At 31.8% G+C, this 23,834-nt stretch overlaps 2 protein-coding genes across 2 annotated transcripts in view; both read left to right on the forward strand.

The window, feature by feature from the left end:
• The first annotated feature begins 431 nt into the window (after nucleotides 1-431).
• On the forward strand, nucleotides 432-10,137 carry LOC115714083 (protein CHROMATIN REMODELING 24). Its single transcript, XM_030642615.2, has 22 exons — nucleotides 432-715; nucleotides 922-1,029; nucleotides 1,154-2,043; nucleotides 2,133-2,263; nucleotides 2,355-2,409; nucleotides 2,740-2,880; nucleotides 3,669-3,776; nucleotides 3,895-3,950; nucleotides 4,034-4,124; nucleotides 4,246-4,383; nucleotides 4,470-4,547; nucleotides 5,426-5,635; nucleotides 5,725-5,796; nucleotides 6,489-6,569; nucleotides 6,647-6,765; nucleotides 7,039-7,150; nucleotides 7,854-7,922; nucleotides 8,017-8,111; nucleotides 8,895-9,023; nucleotides 9,290-9,355; nucleotides 9,443-9,575; nucleotides 9,761-10,137. Exons 1-22 carry the CDS (start codon nucleotides 607-609, stop codon nucleotides 9,920-9,922), a joined length of 3,153 nt encoding a protein of 1,050 aa, XP_030498475.2. The 5' UTR covers nucleotides 432-606; the 3' UTR covers nucleotides 9,923-10,137.
• A 1,960-nt stretch (nucleotides 10,138-12,097) lies between these two features.
• Nucleotides 12,098-23,834, forward strand: part of LOC115712023 (beta-glucosidase 12) — a 38,654-nt gene continuing 26,917 nt past the window's right edge. The window contains exons 1-3 of the mRNA XM_030640227.2: nucleotides 12,098-12,739; nucleotides 12,839-12,908; nucleotides 13,014-13,072. Coding sequence (XP_030496087.2) covers nucleotides 12,581-12,739; nucleotides 12,839-12,908; nucleotides 13,014-13,072 — 288 coding nt within the window. The 5' untranslated portion in view covers nucleotides 12,098-12,580. The remainder of the gene's footprint in view (nucleotides 12,740-12,838; nucleotides 12,909-13,013; nucleotides 13,073-23,834) is intronic.

The raw sequence follows: 23,834 nt of genomic DNA on the forward strand, positions 1-23,834 counted from the left end.
TATTGAAATCACTCGCAACAATAATCTTCTCATGCACAATATATTATGCTATTCCTTTCATAATGTTAGGCACCAAGTTTTTTTGGTAACTAAATAAACAAATATCACATGGTCTTAAGATAAAATAATAAAAAAATTATGCTCTATCATTAACAATTAAGATTTCTAAATTTTTATTTAAATATAAATATAAGTAAGTACACTTTAAAAACTTTGAGCGCTGGAAAGTCATGATTTTTTTTTTTTCATTTGCAGATAATCTATAAATATTTATCTTTTTACAAACAAAAAGTTTATTAATAGTAACAATGTAGCATCTCATAATGATAGTATTTTATGACAGCATTGCATTTCACAGTATACATTATTTAAAATTGTCATTGTACTGTCACAAACCGCGCGAAGCGCGGATTTGTTTCCTAGTTATGTATAGAATTAAAATTTCTCTATTTGAAAAACCACTGTGAACCGAGGAGACATATTTACGATTCAAAATAGGACAAGGAGCGGGAAACTTAGTAAGGAATAGAATAGAGAAGAGTTGTAGCTGTTCTCATTTTCAATCACCTTACCACTCTGCTTCCTCTCACCATTAGGGCTTCGAAAATGGCGGACAAAAGCATCACTAAAAGACCACCTCAGAGTCTCAACGACAGCCACTATAAGTTCCTTCAAGACTTTTCCGCTCCGCCCAAACAATCCTCCAAAACCCTCGGTACGCAGATTATTTTTCTTTATTGCTTTCTCCGTCCGTTTTAGGGTTTATAAATGTTGGATTGATTATTAATCGTCGTGGTTCTGGTTTTTTGTTTTTGTTTTTTTTTTTTTTTTTTTCTGAGGGTTGTTTTGGGTTTTGTTTTCCATTTCTAAGTTTGGGAGCTCTGAATGATCGTTTTTCCATTCACTTTGTATTGATTTCAGAGGAGAATCGTGAGGATTCATTGGGAGATCACAGTGAAATACGGCTCGTTGACGACGATGTTCCGAACTTCTCTATAATCACCGAGTTTGATTCTTCTCCTGCTCCTGGTACTCACTCTCTCTGTCTCTTGTACTGCCCACTTACACCTTTTGTGTTTGTGCGTAAGATAGTATTTGTGAAAAGCCTATTTTGTTTACTTAATAACCTTTTGTTGGTTTGCATGAATTTTAGAACAAAAGCTGACCAAGGTAAAGATTCAAGGACGCCGCCGTCTTTGCAAACTTTCTACTCGGGATGATCAGGATAAGTCCGAGAAAGAAAATGTGTTTAACGAACCCACGTTTGATGCAATTACAGATTTTCAGTCCCCACCTCCACCACATAATCCAAAAACCAATGAGGAAAATGGTGGAGGCAACGAGATTAGAGATATTCTTAATAACTTGAGTGCAAGACTTGAGTTTTTGTCCATTGAGAAGAGAAAAGATGCCAAAAAGTCGAATCCTGTTGAAGAATCTCTGCCTCTTCCGAAGTATGAAAGGATTGAAGAAGAGAAACAAGTTGACCCGCCTGAGTATGCTAGTGCAGGCTCTTCATTTTCACTTAAATCTGATTCATCTGATTCGTCATCAGATGCAAAGAAGAATGTTAATAATGTAATGGGGAGAGGGGATGACAAAAATGGCAGTGACCTTCACGACGAATCTGACGGTGACATATCTAGTAAATATGAGCACAAAAATGAAAGTCATTTTATCTCGCAGTTTAAAAAAGAAGAGGTTGGTAAGAAACTAGATAGTATACAAAAGACCTCAGCATACCAGGTGAAAGAAGAGGAGGTAGATGAAGAAGATGATTGTGCTGTGTTGAGTAAGGAAGTGGCAAGGGGAAAGCAGAGCACCAAGTCTGGAGACCACCACATTTCTAGCAAAGTTGACATCTTGGAAGGTGACAGCTCTATAACTCTGAAGGGTGCAAAATATACATACAAGCTTTCTGGTAATATAGCAAAAATGCTGTATCCTCATCAGCGTGAGGGGCTCAAGTGGCTGTGGTCTCTGCATTGTCTGGATAAAGGGGGAATTTTAGGAGATGACATGGGTTTGGGAAAAACAATGCAGGTAAGGAAATAAAGAAATAATCTGTTGAAAGATTCTATTTTAAGATTGTTTCCAGTGAAATTGAATTGTTTGATTTGTTTATCATGTAGATTTGTGGATTTTTAGCTGGATTGTTTCATTCGCGTCTGATCAAGCGGGTCTTAATTGTGGCCCCAAAAACATTACTTCCTCATTGGATTAAAGAATTATCAGTTGTTGGTCTATCTGATAAGACAAGAGAGTGAGATTGCTTTCCTATCTATCCTTCCTTTTTCTTTTATAACCAAAATAATATGTTTTTTAGTGGTAAACTGATGATTAATTTATTACAGATACTTTGGAACCTGTGTGAAAGCCCGTCAATACGAGCTTCAATATGTTCTACAGGTATCAATGTGTCTACTTTGTATTGTTCCGATATAGCAAGTTTAAAATGTTGACTTAGAAATGCAGAATCAGAAGTTAGATCAGGATAACATTCATGTTATGTGTTTATAATGTATTAAAAGTAAAATATGCAGCCAGGCTTATGCTTTGAATTCAAATCGAATTCTTCTCTTAATACCTATTAATTCATTTAGTCAGTCATTATCTTTCTGCCCAAACTCAGAAAGAAAATAACTGTGTGAAGCCATGTTATTTGTTAAGCTTCTCCTTTGTTTGGTTTTGAACGTGTATTGGGGACTTTCATACTAATCACTGTTTGCTGTTTTGTAGGACAAAGGCATTCTCCTTACTACATATGATATTGTGCGGGCAAACTCAAAATCTTTACAAGGAGAGAACTTGATGAAGTATATGATTCTAGATGAACAAAGGGAGGATGGTAACATATGGGATTATATGATACTTGATGAAGTAAGTATAATAGTGCTATACATGGTTAAACTGGAACTGGTTTAAGTTTCTTTATCACTTACCTAAATTATTTTAGTTGGAAATCTTTGAAGCACATTTTTTTTTTTAAAAGAGAAAGGGTCACTTGTCTTAGATCCCCACTCTAATTTATTGAAAACCCTCACGTGTGGCGGAGCAAAACTGTGGTAACAAAATTTTTAGCAAAAAGCCCAACAAAACGTAATAGAACAAAACAGTTACCAGCACTACAGTCAACAAGGTTTTCCATTCTCTGCATAAAAAGGAAATCTCCTCAAAATGTTTAGTTTTAAAGGCCCATGACGCTGTCTAGAACCTTATTTTCTCCCACAAATCCTCTACTGGACCCTCCTTTCCTTCAAATATTCTGTTATTTCTTTCCAACCTAGCATCTTTCCACAGTGATACTTCCCTATATACTCTGTGCTGATTAATTAATATGTTGTTTTTGCAAGAGTTTGAAATCTCTGACAAGTTGCCTGTAAAGAGCTTTGCTAGTGTATTAAGTGTATTTTCTAATCATCAATAAAGTGAATTTTTTATTTCTAAGAGATTTTCTTTATGCCTTCATGAACTATAGACATGTCTCCATAAATACTATATCAGCCAACTAGTTGATTCGCTTCTAGGACTTTGTTGCCGATTCAAGTGAAATTCAGTTGGAATTTGTACTATTATAATTTATACCCGCATTGTACTATGAACATCCTCTAGATGACACGACGCTCCTAATTCTTTATTTCACTATTTCTTTTTCTTTACTTTAATAGGGACACCTCATAAAAAATCCTAGTACCCAAAGAGCGAAAAGTTTGCTTGAGATACCATGCACTCATCGTATAATCATTAGTGGTACTCCAATTCAAAACAATCTTAAGGTATGTATGTGTATGGTTTGATTGAATTTCCCTTTTATTTTAGTTTTTCTCCTTTTTATTGCATAAAACTTGATCATGTAGGCATGTGGGATAATATGATTTTGGAATTATGCAACAGGAACTGTGGGCTTTATTCAACTTCTGCTGTCCTGAACTACTCGGTGATAAAAAAGAGTAAGTCATTACTGTGCTTCATCTTCTTTTGCTTGAATAAGTTTATGCTTCACACATTATGATTTTTTGTGGGATTTTCTCAGGTTTAAGGAAACTTTTGAAGATTATATTCTTCGTGGGAATGATAAGCATGCCACAGAGAGGGAGAAGCGCACTGGTTCAGAAATTGCTAAAGTATTGATATTATATTATGACTTAATTAGTTTTGTTAGTTCTTCAGTTTTTTAATTGTAGCTGCTATTATATTTTAAATGTTGGTTGATGCCAATATTACTTTTTTTACTTTGTTTGACAGAAACTTCGAGATCGCATTCGACCTTATTTTTTACGTCGCTTGAAGACTGAAGTGTTCAATGAAGATGCCAACAATGGAGATGCAAAACTTTCTCAAAAGAATGAGATCATTGTGTGGTTAAGATTGACTAATTGTCAGGTTGGGTCTGTTGCATTTTATTTTATTTATTATTTTTTATCGTTCTCATACATTGATACTCAACTCTTTCATTCATGGTGGTGTAGCGGCAACTATATGAGGCATTTTTAAGAAGTGAGCTGGTTCTTTCAGCTTTTGATGGATCTCCTTTGGCTGCACTAACGGTAGAGTACTTTTTTTGTTTTAATTTGGATTCTCTCACTTCTTGCTCCAGCGCATTCTCCTTAACTTGCCTACAAGTATTGGGGAGAAGTTTTGTGAAAAAAACAATGAAACTGTTTTTCATGTTAAATTTTGAAAGCTTTTTCAAGTTCTTTTCTTTTTTATTCTCTTGCATAGAAAACAAATACAATTATTTTTTTTCCTTTTGTAATTTGTTTTATCACAAAATGTAACTTGTTTAGTGTTTCAAAGCATTATGCTATTTTAAACTTGATTATGTTGTAGTATTTCAAAGACAAGTGCTCGACTCAATTAATTGGCTGTTTTTTGGTGCAGTATAACCTTTTTTTGCAGCAATTCCTTAATTATTTGAGTCAAGCACTTGTGTTTGAACTGTCATGAGTTGCAAAGTTATTCTGTCACGAGTCACACTTGATACCTAGTTTTCAAAATGTGTAGTTTCGTTTTCACGTGGTTGGTCTTTTATGTATTTTTTTGTTTTGTTTTGTTTTTTATTTTTTTATAGATCATTTAATACATTTAAAGAGTAATTATGAGATGTTGTTAAAAAAAAAGAGTAATTATGAAATCAGATAATTTTAAATTACTTTGGTAAAAAGAAAATAAAATCATTTTGGCAAAATGACTTATGTTAAAACATTGTTGGGTTATTCAAAATTTAACATTGTTGGAAATATGAGTACTTTGCAAATATGCAAATATTTTATTTAGATAAAACTTGCAATATACTATTGAAGAAGAGGTTAATACATCATCTCATATAGAAAGCAAAAGTTGTGTCATCTTTAGTTTTTTTAGCAAGAGAATGATTAATCTTGTATTTATTTACTTATTATATATATTTTTTGAGATGAAACAGATCTTGAAAAAGATTTGTGATCATCCACTTCTGTTGACAAAACGTGCTGCTGAAGATGTTCTAGAAGAGATGGATACAATGCTTAAGCCAGAAGAGGTTAATGTGGCAGAAAAGTTAGCCATGTACATAGCAGATGCTGCTGAGAAAGATGGCTTTGAAGAGAACCACGTGAACATCTCATGCAAAATATCTTTCATATTATCTTTATTGGTGAGATGCTGCACATATTAATGAGCTAAAATTTACATTTGCATTTTCTGGGTACCATGTTAGATAAATTGCTCAATGCTCTTTTTCAGGATGACTTGATTCCAAAGGGGCATAATGTTTTGATATTTTCTCAGACACGCAAGATGCTTAATCTCATCGAGGTTAGTCCTACATTTGTTTCAGTTTGATGTTTTATTTTGGGGCAGCTGGATGATATTATTTCATCTATATTTATGCACAAAGTTTAAAAATATTATTTTGGGGAATGATGTGTATTGCTTTGCTTTAGCTCGGCCAGGTTGTGGGAAGCCGAGGCATAATCCTCAACAGAGAACAAAAACTTCATAAAACTTATATCAAGAAAATTTCAATCTACATAAGCTTTTAATTTTTAAACTAAAACTTCTAATAAGTAATATTTATTCTGGACATGAATTTATACCTTTCCCACCTGGGCACACTAACTTATAAGTTTTTATTCAAGTCTTTATTATCCAGTCACATACTTTCAAATCCAAAAGGTGAACAGCCTATATTATTCGGTGGTGTAAATTGAAAAAGAATTGGACTATGATCTGAAACAACTCGAATCTCTACTTGTTGATGAATAAATGGAAAAATTCCACCCAATTGCTGTTGTCTGTCAAGTGTTCAACAAATAGCCCAGCTCCCTATTCAATCTGTGAAAGCTTTCATGCTTCTAATGTTATAAGACAGTTTTTGCATGCTCAGAAAGAATTGATAATTTTTCTTTGTCAGTGATGATGTAATTTACATGTGTATAAGCTCTACGTATAGGCCTTCATGCCATTGGATTTTTTTGTATGATGTGTAACAATATAATTATTTGCAGGAAGCACTAATCTCCAACAGTTATGAGTTCTTACGAATTGATGGTACCACAAAAGCAAGTGACAGACTGACGATTGTAAATGTAAGTACAATTGATATACCAGTGATGATGAATGTTTTGTTAAACTATCTAAGAATGTCATTTTATTTCATCGTTAGGATTTCCAAAATGGGGTTGGGGCGCCCATATTTCTCCTAACATCTCAAGTTGGTGGTTTGGGCCTTACACTTACAAGAGCAGATCGTGTGATTGTTGTTGATCCTGCATGGAATCCAAGGTGCTTCTTGAAATATTGTTATCTTATTTTCTCTCCTAGAAAAAGGGATTTTACAAGATCAAATTTTTTGGAGGATATAGATGCTTTGGAACTATGTATCTGTTGTTGTGATTAACATTGTGTGCTGTTTGGTTACATTTTTGGGTTTTAGTACTCACTGCAATTTTTGGTTCACGGGTTCCTTACAAAACGTTCCCTATTACTTTACTATGTAACACAATAATACTTGTGTTATCTGATTACAAATGTTAACTGTTGGGTTTAACATTGCAGTACGGATAACCAAAGTGTTGATCGTGCTTATAGAATCGGTCAAACGAAGGATGTCATTGTATATCGACTAATGACATGTGGGACAGTGGAAGAGAAGATTTACAGAAAGCAGGTTAAAGAATTTAATTACTGTTAATTGGTCTACTTAGAAAACTTACAATGGATATTCTAAATTAGTTCCTTAAAATATAAAAAATTGATGATAAAAGAACCCTCCATTAGATTTTGTAAACAGAATTTTTAAATTTTACTTACAGTACATCCGTTACATTTATAGAACACTTTCAGCAAAAGTAAAATGAAATTATAGAACACTATTCATCCCAATTAGTTTCTCTTTCTGCAATGAATAAAAAATATTAAGAAGTATAATATTTAAAAGATACGAAAAAATATAATATTTAAAAGACTATTTAGAAGAACTAAGCATTTTGAGAATTTTTCCTTTCTAGACTTGAGTAGGGAATGGATTTGGTGATTTTTTTTGTTATGATGGCTGAGCTTATATTTCTTTTATTATACTAATTTTTGTTTTACCAAGGTATTCATCTGCCATAAGTGAGGTTCTTAATATATGTATATTGGGGGTTCAGTCTAAGACAAATGACCTCTTTCTCTTTTTGAAAAAGATGCGAAAAAATAAACAAGATGATGTTAGGTTAATTCTTAAAATAATGTAAAATAGAAATAGTGGATTTTGGTGATATATTTTAAAGGATAGAATAAATGATATTTTAAGAGTGCTCTTCGGTGGTAGAATTTGAGTGCCAGGTATAATTGTATTGGTATTATTAACTTCTCATAATCCATGCTAGATATACAAGGGAGGTTTGTTTAGAACTGCAACGGAGCAAAAAGAACAGACCAGATACTTTAGCCAACAGGTAATTTTGATGAAGATTGTTATATTGAAGTAATATCCTTGGTTTTTAAATTCTATTATTAAAATGAGTTAAGTCTTGGAATAAATCTTTGCAGGATCTTCGTGAGCTTTTCAGTCTTCCAGCACAGGGTTTTGATGTTTCCCTTACACAGCAGCAATTGCACGAGGAACACGATTGCCAGCATATAATGTATGCAATCTTTAGCTGTTATGAGTAATGAATGATTCTTGCAATGTATATATAAGCCATAATAATGCAGAAGTATGGAACATCTTTATTTCCAGGACTGAATTGTGTGTTGTTCCAAATTACATATTTGGCAAGTAGAATATAATATTTAAAATCATATCAAAATATACATGTTAGCTGCTGCACTATTAATGGGCACCGTTGATAAGTATTGGTTTCATCATGTAACTATTTTAGTACACATTCCACTTGTCATAAATATGGTTTTGCCAATAGATCTTAAAGTTCATAAGTGGGATGTGACTCGCTGAAACGGGATCATATTGGGAATGCCATATTCATGATCCATGCCATACTGCTAAATAAGGCATTGTGCAAATGCCCTTGGCATATTCTCTTATGTGGCTGTTTGTAAACTGTACAAAAAATCTTGTAGACAGTTTTTTTTTTTTTTTGATATAAATTTTTAAAACTATAAGCAATTTCAGTTTCTGCATGCATACACTGCACATCATAAATTAAACTGACATTAAGTGCTAATGGATTCTTATGTCTTGATGATTATTTGCTAAGAGAAAAGTATTTTACTTTGTCATAGTATCTTTTCTTTTCTTCATCTGCATAATAATAGTATTGTTTATGTGCATTTCTGCAATTGAAAGCTTAGTTGCTTATTAAAAATGCTCACAGGTTTTGGTTCCACACATTTAGAAAACATGATCTTTTACTAGCTGCATGAAAAAGCAAATGAACTATTGTACAATGTCTTCTTTTTGGCTTCAGGGATGATTACCTGGATGCCCATGTGAAATTTTTGGAGGGTCAGGGTATAGCTGGAGTTAGCCATCACAGTTTACTCTTCTCTAAGGCAGCCCCTGCACGAGACGTACACGAAGAAGAGGAAGTGACTAGGTGAGCTCATTTACTTCTTTCTTACCCTTCCTACGTGTAGTCTAATGTAACAGTATTTGGTTTTTGAGAAAGAAAAGAACCAAACTTGAATTATTCTTAAAGTAATTCTTTCAATCCCCACTGTTGAATTCATATTAGATCTTTGCAAGTATTTGACTCGTATGAACTTTTATTTAGCTGAAAGTAATATTTTGTGTCGGAAACTGTGAAAATGAATCAGACATCTATCTACAGTTATTAATATGGGCTTGTTATTTTGAGCACAGAAAGGCAGGGTCTACATATATGGGAGCTTCAAAGTCAAGTTCGTCAGTTGAACGGAGTGTTGATGGGTATGGGGACCGTGTTTTGTATGGACCATACGATGATCTCTGTATTTAGTAATTGATTTTTTTATTATGTTGTTGCATTATGGACAGTGCTGAGTACGCCTTCAATCCCAAGGATGTAAAGTTAAACAAGAAAAGTTCTTCACCAGATAGTGGTGGCAAACTGACAGAATCAGAGATTAAAGACAAAATCTTTCGGCTATCTAAAACTCTTGCAAACCAGGTACCTCATTCATTTTCTTTTCTTTTACACATTTTTATTTTTGCACTTTCTCCCCGAGTATATAGAAGTTGTATATTATTACACAGTAGCTTAAAAGAAAAGGAAAAATGTCATCTTTTTCTTTATCGAAATTAATTTTAACAATTGGAATCCTTAACACGAATTAAATCAAATAATCTATACAGGCTATGATCTCAAGATTACCAGATAAAGGAGAGAAGATACAAATGCATATTGTGGAATTGAATGCTGAACTTGACAGAATTAAGATGGGAAAAGAATCCGAAAAGAAAATAATTAGTTTGGATGATTTAACTGACGAATTTCAGAAGGTGATAAATGTATAGCGTATTGCTGGACAATGTATAGTAACTATTTTGTTGAGAATTCTCTTCTCAATCCATGAATTAACTCAATTCTTCTCCAGTTAAGTCAATATGTTGGGTTTTCTCCTCGAGTTCAATGTTTTGGAGATCTCGCCTGGATATTCAATGCTGTCTGGCACATGATTGATGTGTTTATCTTTTTTACTTGATAAATGCTGTTAATGGTTACATCGTTTTCCAAAATTCTTCCACAGATTTATGTTCAACTGTCAATCTTACAAGTTTGTGGTAATTTTTTTTGTCATTGATAATAATCACAAGGGAAATTTGTTGCAAAAATTTCCCAAAAGTTTATTTTAATGCAGATTAGTCCTCAATTTTGAAAAATAGCGGTAATAATACTCAAGTTCCAGATTGTTGTATGTCCATTAGTCCTTTTTCTAACGATTCTTTAGTTCCAAAAAAAGGCCATGTGTTGATATTTTATTGTTTCAAATTAAATTTTCAATTAAAAATAAATAAAAACAATTCTTAAAAATTTAAATGAGCATTTATCAATCTCGATTCTCTGACTCCAAGCCATTTGAGCAATTTTCAATGAATGTTTGCCTAAATGATACTAGGTCGTGAAATAACAATATGCAAAAATCATGATCAACATGGCTATCATCTGTATAACCAAAAGTAGGCAAATAATAAGAATAACACAAGAACATATTCCCTTTTATTTTCTAGAAAATTTGGCAGCATAATGGCTGTATTTTGAATAAACCTAAAAATTATAACCTGCATAAATATTTGTACAAAAATATATTTAGCACTTAGTGCCCTAGGTCAGTCTAGAAAAATATGCAGATTAGGTTTTTAATTTTTCAAATAATTTGGAAATCATTAAAATTGGAATATGTCTAATGTTATTCAACACATAAAATCAAGTCCAATAATCAACTAAGTCCCTACCTCTTCCAAGTCGTTAAATTTGTCAGAAAGATGATCCTAAGCTCTCAAGTCTCGAGCTCCATTATTTAGTCCAATCTTAGATATCACTCTCATCTATACCATCAATTGGCTAAATAATTATAATTATTGCATTCTACATTAAAAATTGAGTCTAACGATATATAATATGACTATATTCAAAGTTTGGAGTTTTGAAATCTCATCTAAGCGATGCACATTAACTATCGGTGGAGGTAAAAATTAGTGTACTAGAATTATTGCCAAAAATAGGTGTAGTATATATCAAAACGATCACCTCGACAAGTAGATCATACCCATGCCACCCATTTGTCAAAACAGTACACGATATCGCCAAAAGGTTGCCAGAAAGGAGCGGAGATACAAAAATGTCATAAAAAAAAGTAGCGGGCTTGACAAAATGGCATAGTATAGATTGTTCTCCTTAACGAGCTGAGTCTAGTGGTGAAGACGACTTGTCAAGCAAACATCGGAGGTGGCCAAAAAATTCGTTCAAAATTTGAGGTCATCGGCGCTTGGGGATTTGAACGATCCATCACGTGGGGTCGGACGGTGGTTAGAGAGTGCTCATTAGAGTTACGTCGACGATTAGGTTTGTGTGTTTCCTTTTGTGCTCAGAAGAGAGTATGTGACAAAAGGGGTTTCTTATTATTACATATACATATTTATTTATTTATTTATCGTTTCTTTTGACTCGGTCAACATGAGTTTTTATATGTATAGTATCTTTTCTAATATTTTAGTAACATTTAATAATGAAATTACATTTATGTGTTGTTAATGGTTATAAAATATGTTTAGGGGTAAGATAATTGACTTTTTAGCAATAATGGACTCTGTACAAGATTTGGATTTAGGTCATGGAAAGTGACACCATGGTAATCATTTTGTTTAAAGATCTTTATGATCTATTAAACATCTTATTTTAGTACACGCGTGTCTAGTACCATTTAATTAAAGGTAATATTTTGTAATTGGCTTAATGGTTAACAAAATTTTATAATAATTATTGATCAATTAAATTACATGAGATTTTATACTTAATTACACTAATATTAATATGACACATTTAAATGATGCTAGAGTAAATTTTAGCATTCCTCTTTTATTTTATAGTGATAGATCTTAATCATGTTTTGCTCCAGCCTAAAAATATTCATATCATATTCTATATTGGTTTATTTATTTATCGAAAATGACGTTGTATGCATGTGCTCAACATGTTATTAATTGATGCAGATACATATATGATATAAGTCAAAATTCATATATTTACATAAACAAATCTATGACTATATATCTACTACATATGGCCATCTATAATTAAATAAGAAAGAGAAGATTTTATATTGATAAATTAATATTATAATCAAGAAGGGCCGGAGACATTTTCCAGGTTATTAAACAACATGAATTGTAATAGATTTCTGTATATATCCTCATGTTACCAACTATACAATACATCATAGACATTTGATTTCTCTACGATTAAACAATATATATATATTATATATATTCAACCACAAAGTGATGTCTTTTTTTGTTTTGTTTGTTTGTTTTTTTTATTAAAAAAAAAGGTTAATGAGGAAGAAATTAGCTGAAATAATGTGTATATAACTATAATTAGATTGTTTAAAAAATATATATAAAGAGATTTTTCTTTTATGAGAGTGTAAAGGCACACGCATACATATCTTAATTATGGGAAATTATGACATTCCTACTCTTCTAATGCTATTATTCGCAACTTCATCCTATTTGGTGGGCACTAGTTGTACTTCTGTCCAAGGCCAAGCTGGTCTAACCAGGCTTAGCTTTCCCAAAGGCTTTCAATTCGGAACAGCTTCAAGTGCTTACCAGGTATTTAATTATATATAATTAGTATATCTAATTACAGATGAAGTTTTTGTTAGCAAACACATTTATTATTATTATATTTATAATTTTCTGATTTTGAAGTATGAAGGAGGAACATATGGGCATGGTAGAGGATCAAGTATATGGGACACCTTCACACGAACACACCCAGGTGACGTCTCTCTTTCTCTTTATCTTTCTTTAAGTATTTTCTTTTTTCATATAGCAACGGAACTTTGTAATCGATTCATTAATGATTTGATGAACTTTATTTCAGAAAAGATTGCAGATCACAGCAATGGAGATATTGCTGAAGATTTTTATAATCGCTTTAAGGTATATCAATATATAAATAACTAGGCAACTTATTATAAGACTTCTTGTAAAAAATTATAAACTTCTACGAAAAAAAATTAACATTCTATACAACTTTTTAAAATAAAAAATAATTATATATATACTCTAAAATAACTAATTACAAATATAGTATTTTTTTTAAGGGTAAATACTATTTTAGACCCTGTAGTTTGCAAAACTTATCATTGAACTTTATGGTATGTTAAATGACTAAATAGACCATATATTTTCTAAACTTGTATAAATAGGACCTTGAACCAATTTTTTGTCAAAATAAAACTTAATAATAATCTGATCTAGAGATGTTATGATAAAACTGGTTACATTTTCTGTATCTATTCGTATTAGGATCTGTCTTAAAGTTGGTTATATTAAAAAATAAAATTGTTAAAAATTACGATCAATGTTCTATTTTTACTAATTTGGAAAATATAGGGTCCATTTCGTCATTTAACAAAATAGAGGGTCCAATTAGTAACTTTTACAAAACACGGGATCCAATAGCATTTACCCTTCTCTTAATAACTAAGAGCACTCTCCTCACATTCTCTACCATATATTACAAAATTTTCACTTTTTTTTTTTAATTATTTTACATCAAATTTTCATATTACACCATACATCAACTTATTTAAAATATATTACTAAAACTTAACTTTTTTCAAATTTTAATATATTTTATACATTTCAAATATATAATATTAACATATACACATATCCTTATATAAAAATAACTAGTAAATAATTCATGCTTTGCAACGAATGTTTCAAAAATTTTAAATTATATATATAAAATAAATTACGTATTTTATTTGATGATAATAACTAAGTAATAAAATTACATCAAATTTTAGTATTAGTAACTTTTCATATCACTGCTTCAATATATTATCTCTCATTTATATGTATAGGTATTGATAAGAATTATTATATTTATATTAATATATTTTTTATTAATTCAATGTTTATAAAAAAATCCAAAGTAAATAGTGTGGTGCCAAAAAAAATAATATTATTATTATTTAAAATAAACCAAGTAGTAAAATAGTTATCATTTTATACATAAAATTAGAAAAAAAACATAAGTTTAAAAACATATATTTTTTTTTTATGATACAAAGTTTGTTGTTATTTTATGATCAATATTTTAAATATATAGATATATAAAATATTATTGGGATATATAATATATATACGATATATAATTTTTTTTCTTCATATTAATAAGATTTTTTTTTTAAATAAAGGATGATAGTTTACAACGGTTTTTTTTTTATTTAATAATTTATTTTAGAATTTTATTATATTTTTTTTAAAGCAAGAATTTTATTATATAAAATAGGACATAATAAAATAAAATATATCCTTTATATATTAAGATGTTTTATATAGATATACAGTAGAACCACTATCCAAGAATATACTTGGGACCAAGTAAATTATATTCTAATTGGGAGGTTATAACTAAATTGAGTTACACTAGAAAATAAAAATTTAAAAAACCAAAAAAAATCAATGTAACAATAATAACAATAAATAATCATTAATACTATATCATAATAGAACTATTTTAGAGTAAATATAATTTCATACATGTATTATAATTTAAAATAAAATTATTAATTTTACATAAATAAATTTACATAATACATGTATATATTTTATTAAGATGTAATTATTCTTATATAGAGGTATACTTTGTTAATACGAGACTTAAAAAATATATAACTAATTACAATTTAGAGGTTATTCTTATTAATAACTGGTCCAAATCGGGACTTGATTTTTTTTATAACAAATTAGAGGTTATTCTTCAATAGAGTATTCTTAAATAGAGGTTCTACTGTATAAATAAATAGATTTATATGTTTAGATATCTATAAATAGATTAAAATTTTAAAAAAAAGAATTAAGAAGGGAAGAGAATTAAAAAATTAAAAAAAGAGAGAATTAAGGAGAAAAGAGAAAAATTATTTTGCAACAATTTTAAAGTATTATATCACCGCTCATACTTTTTATATATATATATATATTGATATTCAAAACTAAAATAATTAATAAAATATATTTAGAAAAATGAATAGTATTTTATAAATGTAGAGTATAAATAGTAAATTTTTAAAAAAACTTTAAAATGAAGGAGTTTAGAGCACCGTGATGTAGTTTTTAATTTAGTTCTTTATAAATTTCAAAATTTTTCTATTTTAGAGCATCTGATGTGAGTGCTCCAAATACATTGTGTTTAATTTTTGTAAACGTTATTATTTCTATTTACTATAATTATTATTACTGAACAAAATTAATTTACGACTAAATAATTATTATAGAAATTAGATGACTATTAATTTTTTTTTGGAAAACTATAAAAGATAAATAAGAAATTTGCGGTATAAATATTTAATTTATTAGATTTATTCCTACTAAATACTTTAATATGAAAAATACCAGCACAAATACTCTTATTTTGATATTAATCTGTTAGTGCCCGTTTAATAATTCTGTTAAATACTTGCGATAGTTCTACGTGTTAGTTCCTGGTTAGTTTAACTCATTTGAATTTTAAATTAATAAAAACATTAATCAAATTTTATTTTAAATAAATAAATTAATTAATCAGAAATTAAAAGAAAAAATATATTATTAAAAGTTAAAAAAAATATTTCCATATTTCCATATTCTTTCAAAAAAATTCATCATCGAATTGTTTGCTAGTTTTCTATTTTTACAAATCTGAGATTCCAAAATTAAATTTATAAAATAAAATATTTATTACAACCATTGAAATCAATAAGAGAAGTTTATTTTAAAAAAATCTAGAATAAAAAAATTCTAATAATATATATGATAATGTTGCATAATACTTCACTTAGAAAATTAGAAAATTCTATAAAAACTTAGATATACTTCACTTGTAGCCTATAAATAGATTTGAGGTCTATGCTTAGAATACAAGATGAAGCAAGATAATTCAAGTGTGAGAAAGAGAGTCCAAAGTGTGTAAAAGAGTAAGAGTGTCGTAGCTAGTCATTGTGTCCAAATGATTCTAAGTTTGTAAGTACTCTTTCTTAATAACAAAGTGTTGTAATTTTCTTACTCAACAAGTGGTATCAGAGCTAAGTTTGTCGAGCTCGTAGTGGTAGAAGAGCTTCTTGTTGTCGTGCATAATTTGAGTTTGTTAAGCTTACAAGTTGGGATAAGCTTTTTTGGTAATTCGTTACCTAAAGAACGATGGGTGACGCTCAAGTAATTGGTGGTATAAAGAAGCTCAACAACTAGAATTAAAATACTTGGTCAACAATGATGGAATTATACCTCCAAAGCCAAGACTTGTGGGAGGTTGTAATTGGTAGTGAAGTAAACCCACTTGAAAATGTTGTAGCTTTGATAAAATGGAAGATCAAAGCTGGAAATGTGTTGTTTGCAATCAACACCATGATCAAAGAGGAAATGTTTATGCACATCAGAAAAGTTGAGTCGCCAAAGGAGGGTTGGGTACACATTCGTCACACTTTTCTCAAAGAAGAGTGATGCAAGACTTCAACTTATAGAGAATGAGTTCTTGTCAATCTCACAACAAGAAATGACAATCAACTAATATTTTAACAAAGTATAATCTCTTTATCATGAGATTTCTGATTTAGAGCCAACTTAGAAAATACAGAAGCAAGAATAAGAAGAATAATTATTTGTGGATTGCAACTCGAATATAAAAGTTTTATTGTTGCAATACAAGGTTGGTCAACCAAGCCTTCTTTCGTCGAGTTTGAAAACTTGCTAACCGATAGAGAAACTTTGGCTAAGCATATGTTGAAAATTTAAATAAAGAGTGAAGATGATCAAGCATTCTTCTGCAACAAAAGACAAGGGTAACCCAAGCAATAAAATAACATAGGAGTAATGAGAAGTTACATAAGAAACATAGAAGCTCATAGTAGGGGGAGCTCAAAAGAATCATGACACACAAGAATAATTAGATGAGTAAACAAAAAAATATGGAAACAAAGGGCATATTGCTAGACATTTTTATTCAAAGAATTATGTCGAAGGCAATGCAACAACCTCCAACAAGAATATTGATGACAAAGAAGAGTGGGATTTTAAAGCATCATTTATAGTAAATGAATCTTGCAAGAAGAATGCAAGCTTTGAAGAATGGGTATTTTGGTGGCAGTCACTCCAGAGCATATTAATTAAAAGAGGGACTGGATTATGGACTCTAGATGCTCAAATCATATGACTAGAGACATGGAGAAGTTGGGAGGTGTGACATAATACAAAGGAGAACGTGTAGTGGTAACTACAAATAACTCTAAGTTTCCAATCACTTACATCGACAAGGTTGATGTAGTCCCACATTCTAGTACTTATCAAGTTCAATTACAAAAATTTTATCATGTGCCAGGAATGAGGAAAAATGTAATACCCGTACCTCAATTGGAATCATCAAAAAACTATGTCATTTTTGGTCCTTATGATGTCAAGATTTATCAAAATCTTAAAGTATTTAAGACACCGTTTATTAAAGGTTAACATTTAGAATCTATCTATGCTATGTTAGTTGAGACTGCTTACGTAGATAAGGTTTAAACGAATAAAACACCATACTTGTGGCATGCCAGACTAGGACACATTAGTTACGACAAGTTAAATGCGATAATGGAGAAAATGGTTATCAAAGGTCTTCCAAAACTTAATGTCAAAAGTGACATTGTTTGTGTTTGATGTCAGTATGGGAAGGTGCATCAATTACCATACAATGAGTTGAACTTCAAGCCCGCAACCTCTTTTGAGCTAGTCCATTGTGATGTCTTTGGATGAGTCAAGCAATCGTCAAACAACAGAATTCACTACATGGTTACGTTTAATAGACACTTCTCCAAGTATGTCTAGGTTTTCTTTATGAAAGAAAAATCACAAACTTTAGAGAAGTTTAAGGAATTTAAAGAAAAAATAGAAGGAGAAGTAGAGGAAGAAAAGATTGATGCATGCACACTGATAATGGGGGAGAATATACATTTGATGAGTTCTTCCAATACTTACAAAAGTATAAGATATGTCATTATTTGATGTGTCCACATACACAACAACAAAATAGTGTAGCAAAAAGGAAGAATTGACACCTTGTTGAGGTCTGTCGAAGCATGTTACATGCAAAGAATGTGTCATGTAGATATTGGGCTGAAGGAATGAGAGCAACAATCCATATCATTAACATGCTTCCTCAACCAAAGCTTGTCTTTGTATCACTCTTCGAGAAATTATGGAAAATAATGAAACCCAAAGTTAGTCACTTTCGTTTCTTTGGTTGCATCTGTTATATCTTCAAATTAAATCACCTACGTAGAAATTTGATAAAAAGGCTATCTGGTGCATTTTTTAGGATATGACATCTAAAGAAAGGTGGAAATGTTGCAATCCTACTAGTGGTCGGTACTCCTCTCGAACCATTCCACAACCACACCAGCCAATCTGTCCTTCCACGAGGCATCGATCAAGCAGATTGTTCCAGTACCAATCAAAATCTTTCTATCCAGGTACTTTCCTTTGCACTAAGACTGCTTCTTCAAATCACATTAGAATCTTAGATCTAACACAAGAGATATTTATTGAATTAGTTTTGAAGACTAATTCATTTCTAGCTTTCTAAATTTACTCAAAAGTCACCCAACAAAATGTAGGAAACACAATCTTAGATCACTGGAAACTCCACCAGCTAAACCTTCTAAAATTTCTAAGATCTCTAATCCCATTCGATTAGTTTGCAAAATCAAATAAGAGCCATAAAACCAGAAGGCTTTGGCAAAAGGACACTCCCGAAAAAGGTGAATTGGAGTTTCCAAATTAACTTAACAAAATAAGCAAGATTTGTCTTTGATAAAATCCAACTTGTCTCTTGTTGGGAGACTTCCTACAACAACCCTCAAAAGCATTGTTGTAAGTCTGAAGTGCATCAGTTGATTCCAAATCAACTTTAAAAATATTTTGCTTTCCCCTGCTAAAAGCCTATGAACTTCTATGAAGGCATGTTTGACCGAGAAAACTCTATCAGTGGAGTTCTTCCAAACCATAGTATCCTACATAAGCTCCGAGAACCAAGGAATAGTACCAATTCTATCTCCAAGCTCCTTTCAAAAAAGATTATGGAGGATATATAGATTCCAAGAATTTCCTTGAGAGGAAAGATATGCTACTTTTTTTTAGAGAGGGGTTTATGGATTTAACCTTCTCTGTCAAATCAAGAAACTCTTCAAAATTAGGCTATAGAATCCAAGGTTGCTTCCATAAATCAATTGAGTCCCCTCTTCTCGGTATATCCAGACTCCCTAAGCAAAAAATACCTCTACCAGAGAATATCCCCTTCCACATGGGTGAATCACTTCCTTTCATGTCAATTTCCCAAGAATACTTCTTCTTACAATACTTTTCATTCAATCATTTCATCCACGTTCTTTCCAAACCATTGGCCACATGCTACGCCAACTTAGAAAGGAGAAACTTGTTGGTGTCCTCAAGATGTCTAAATCCCAATCCACAATGGGTCTTAGGGAGGCACAACTTGTCCCACCTTACTGTTGCCTTATATCTATCCTTCTCAATACCTTTGTCCACCAAAACTTCCTAATCAGAGCATCAAGTTCTCCGTAAGTTGAAAGATAGACTTTGCAAGTAGACATTGAATACAAAGGGATATTCATCACCACAAACTTAACTAGAGTAATCCTTCTAGAGAATGAGAGAAGTTTAAGTTTCCATCCTTCCATTTTCTTCATCAACTTATCTTTTAATTTGTTGTAGTCTTCTCACTTCTTCGCTTGAAGATAAAAGGGTTACCGAGATGTTGGTCTTCTTTTGAACTCTCTCGCGCTTCTAGAATTTTGAGGACCACATTTTTTCTATGCTGACTCATGTTTGTAGAGAACAAAATACTCGACTTTAATTTACTACATTTCTGTCTAGAACAAGCTTCGTAGGTTTTGCTACAACCATGAAACACTCTTTCATTTTTCTCATTTGTATGAGCAAAGAATTGTGTCATCATTGAACATGAGATGGATGATTGGGGGATCCGATCTTGAGACCTTTATACCTTGAAGATTTCCTTTAAATTTCTCATTAGAAATCAGCTTAGACATGACCTCATGGCAAAATTAGAAAATAAAGGAAGAGAGAGGGTCTCCGTGTCTAAGGCCTTTTTTTAGGTAGATTTTTTTTTTATTTTTGACTAACTCCATTAAGCAGGACAAAGTAAGAGATTGGGGGTAGTGCAGGTCATAATTAGCACCTAATAATCAAAATCGTTAGCTCAAAACACCTTCTCAAGAAAACTCCATCAATTTTTTCATACGCCTTATGTATATTTAATTTCCAGGAATGAACACAGATTGAAGGGGAGAAATTAGTTCGTCCATGACCAATCTCAGTCTGGTAGTAATGATCTATGAGATAATTTTGGAAGAAAAGTTGCAGAGGCTAATGGGTCTGAAACTCTATATTGAGCAAGAATTTTTCATCTTTGGGATTCGACAAATAAAAGAGTATTTGAGTTAGACATCAAGAATACTTCTGGAGAAGAACTATTGAACCATTTTGATCACATTGTCCAATTTTTTTAGAAGCATCCCGATATTCCATATGGACTTAGGGACTTCAAAGGGTGCATAACAGCCACTATACTAGTGATCTCATTCTGTAAAGGAACCTTCTTGATCATTTAATTCTCTTCTTGGAAAATATTGGGAAAGACTATAGGAATCATCATTTAGCACAAGGTGATTGGAGGAAAACAGATCCTAGAACAATTCATGGAACACCTCTCCAATCCTTTTCTCCCGACTAACCCAATTTCCTTCCTTGTTCTTAATTGTTAAAACCTTATCCATTCTTCTTCTAATAATTGTGTAAGTGTGGAAGAACTTTGCATTTCTGTTCACTATTTTTTAACCACACCTCTGTAGACTTCCGGCACCAAATACTTCCCTTCCTAACCATGAGCTCTTTTAAGGTTGTTTGGATCTCTGTCTCTTCCAAGATGAAAGTGTCATATAGAGGTTTGTTTTGAACCCATGTTAATCTCTCTTCTATCTCATTGATCTTTTGATCACAATCCTCAAAGGTACCTTTTTTAATTCCACCGATGTAGGGCTCTCTTTGTATCATTAAGCTTTTTCATAAGGCTCTGGTTATCCTCTTGGTTTATAGGGAGTCAAGCTTGTTTGATGGCTTCACCACAAGAAGGTTCTCTACTCCAAGCTTAAAAAAATTGAAAGATTTATAACTTCCTTTTGTTCCATCGCATGTATCAACAAGGATGAACCCATGGTACGAGACTGAAATAGGAGAATTAGTAACCATAACACTAGGATAGGCAGTGATCCATTCGCCTAAGCCCACTGCTTTATCTAGTCTCTCCCTTATAAATGCCCCATTAAAATGAATTTTTCGCTAGGTAAATTGACAAACTTTGAAACCTAGGTCGACACTTTCAGTATTAGGGAGGAAATCTTGCAAAAAACTTGTATCATGAAGAGTCACTCTATTTCCTCCTCTTTTCTCCCATGGACGAGCAATGACATTCAAATTGCACATCATCAACCAAAGGAGAGAACAACCTGATACTTTCTGAGTTAAAGATGCCCAAAAATATATTTTTTCTAAATCATATGGTCTTCCATAAACTGCAAATAACATCCATCTTACAATTTTAATAGGATCCCACACAACCGCTTCAACCCAGTATATACATTTATGACCTTCACGCTTATATCCTAATTTTAAAGTAAAGTGAAACCTCCAGCAAGTTCGATCGCTGGGATAGTATGCAAATTTTGAAAACCAATAGCATTTTCAATATTTCTAATCCCCTCCTTTTTTGTCTTTCTTTCCATAAAAAAATATACTCCAATTTGTATCTTCTAGCCAAGCTTGGAGAGCTTGGGTTGCCTGAGTTCTAACTTCACCCTAAGAATTCCAAGATAAGAACCACATGGGGGAGGAGGGGACTTGATAAGGGATGCCTCCTTGCCCAATTGAGATTTTTTAACTTCTTGCTACAATATCAACCAGAGTATTATCCACATAAGCATCCTTTTGCATGTCATTTTTCTTATGATCACTGCTCTTTAATTGAAATGGAATTACCTAATTATTGATTGATTTTTTTGATAGTTCCTTTAAGCTATTGAACCTCCTTTTCGTCTCTTGTAAAATCTTTTCTTTGTGGAAGAGCTCCCAGCCTCGTGGTCTGATCTTTCAGCAACAAATTTAGTTACTTCTAGAGAAGGAAAGAAATTAAGGGTTCCTCCACTAATACCTCCAGAGCCTTGCTCATCAGCATTTAGTTGAATCACTATAATAACACACAGATACTTAATTTTCTCTTTTTTGGGCCCACCAAACCTTGTCAACTTTTGGAGATTTCAATATTGTCATGAGAGATTCTTCTTTGGGCCTCATTCTTATTCATTTGGGCCTGGTCCAAGAGCTCTTCCACTACTCCTAGAAGATTTGAATTCTTGGACTAGGAAACAAAGGTGGCTTCTGGATGCTGATATGGAGTCCTTGACTTACACATTTCCTCATGTGGGATTTCCACCAGTTGGTCTCTAGTGGGCCCAATATCAACCATAAAGCTTGAAAGAACTGTTGGAAATTATTTTACCAGGATCTTAGATCTACTCACAAGTATGTTGTTTAAACACCCTAAATATGAACTTTCTAAAACGATAAATTAAACACATATAAAGTTAAGAAAACCTTACATTGATGCAGCGGAATTAATGTCTCCTTCCACTCAGATCTCTAACCCTTGTATCCTTTCTGTAGCAGAGTATAATCAAGATCTGAGCCCGAATGTCCTTCTTCTTTAAGTTTGATCCTTCACAGTCTTCCAATCTATGATTGAGTTACTGCTTGCTGTGTGTGGGCACGCAATCTTTCACCAGGGTCACGAAATTTATGAAGAGGAAAAGAGAAGAGGGATTTCGACCAAGTATAGAAAAATAGGGAAGGCTAAGTTTTTCTGAAGAGAGAAATTTCTGTCAGAAGATGTTATGAAAGTTGTGATTTGACTGAGCCATCACTTTCTATTTATAGGCAACTACTAGGTTTAGGTTAGGAATTATTTGGCATTAAAATAATGAAAATATCAATTTAAAAATCCACAAATAGTGGCCGGCCATGGTGTGTTAATGGGCCCCACTTGATTTTGCAGTTTTAACAAATTTTATTTCTATTTTCTCAAAAACGCCAATTTTCTAATTCTAACCATTTAAATGCCAAAACTAATTATTTAATAACTAAAATAGATTATTAAATAATATTGTCGTTTAATTTAATTATTAACTAGACATATAAAGTCCATTAATAAACAAATAAACCTAGAATCTCTTTTCTTTACAATTTCACCCCTGCTTAGTGAAAATTCACAAATTAGACATAGTCTAACTTTAGAATTATAATTGATCAATCACGAATCAATTAATGAGTCTTACAAGCAGAATGTTCTCAACTAGAATGGGGACCATGGATCTATATGCTGAGCTTCCAATAAGTGAACCAAATTTACCAAGTAAATTCCTACTTATTAATTCTTCGTTGAATCCACTCTTAGAACTTAGAATTGCACTCTCAGACTTATATAGAGCATATTATATGTTTCACGATATCAATATGCTATCTCATTTAACTATTGTTATAATCTTATTGTGATTTAAAGATCCTCTATATAGATGATCTACATTAA

Source organism: Cannabis sativa, chromosome 4 (genome assembly GCF_029168945.1).
Source record: "Cannabis sativa cultivar Pink pepper isolate KNU-18-1 chromosome 4, ASM2916894v1, whole genome shotgun sequence".
In the NCBI taxonomy this organism is placed as follows: domain Eukaryota; kingdom Viridiplantae; phylum Streptophyta; class Magnoliopsida; order Rosales; family Cannabaceae; genus Cannabis; species Cannabis sativa.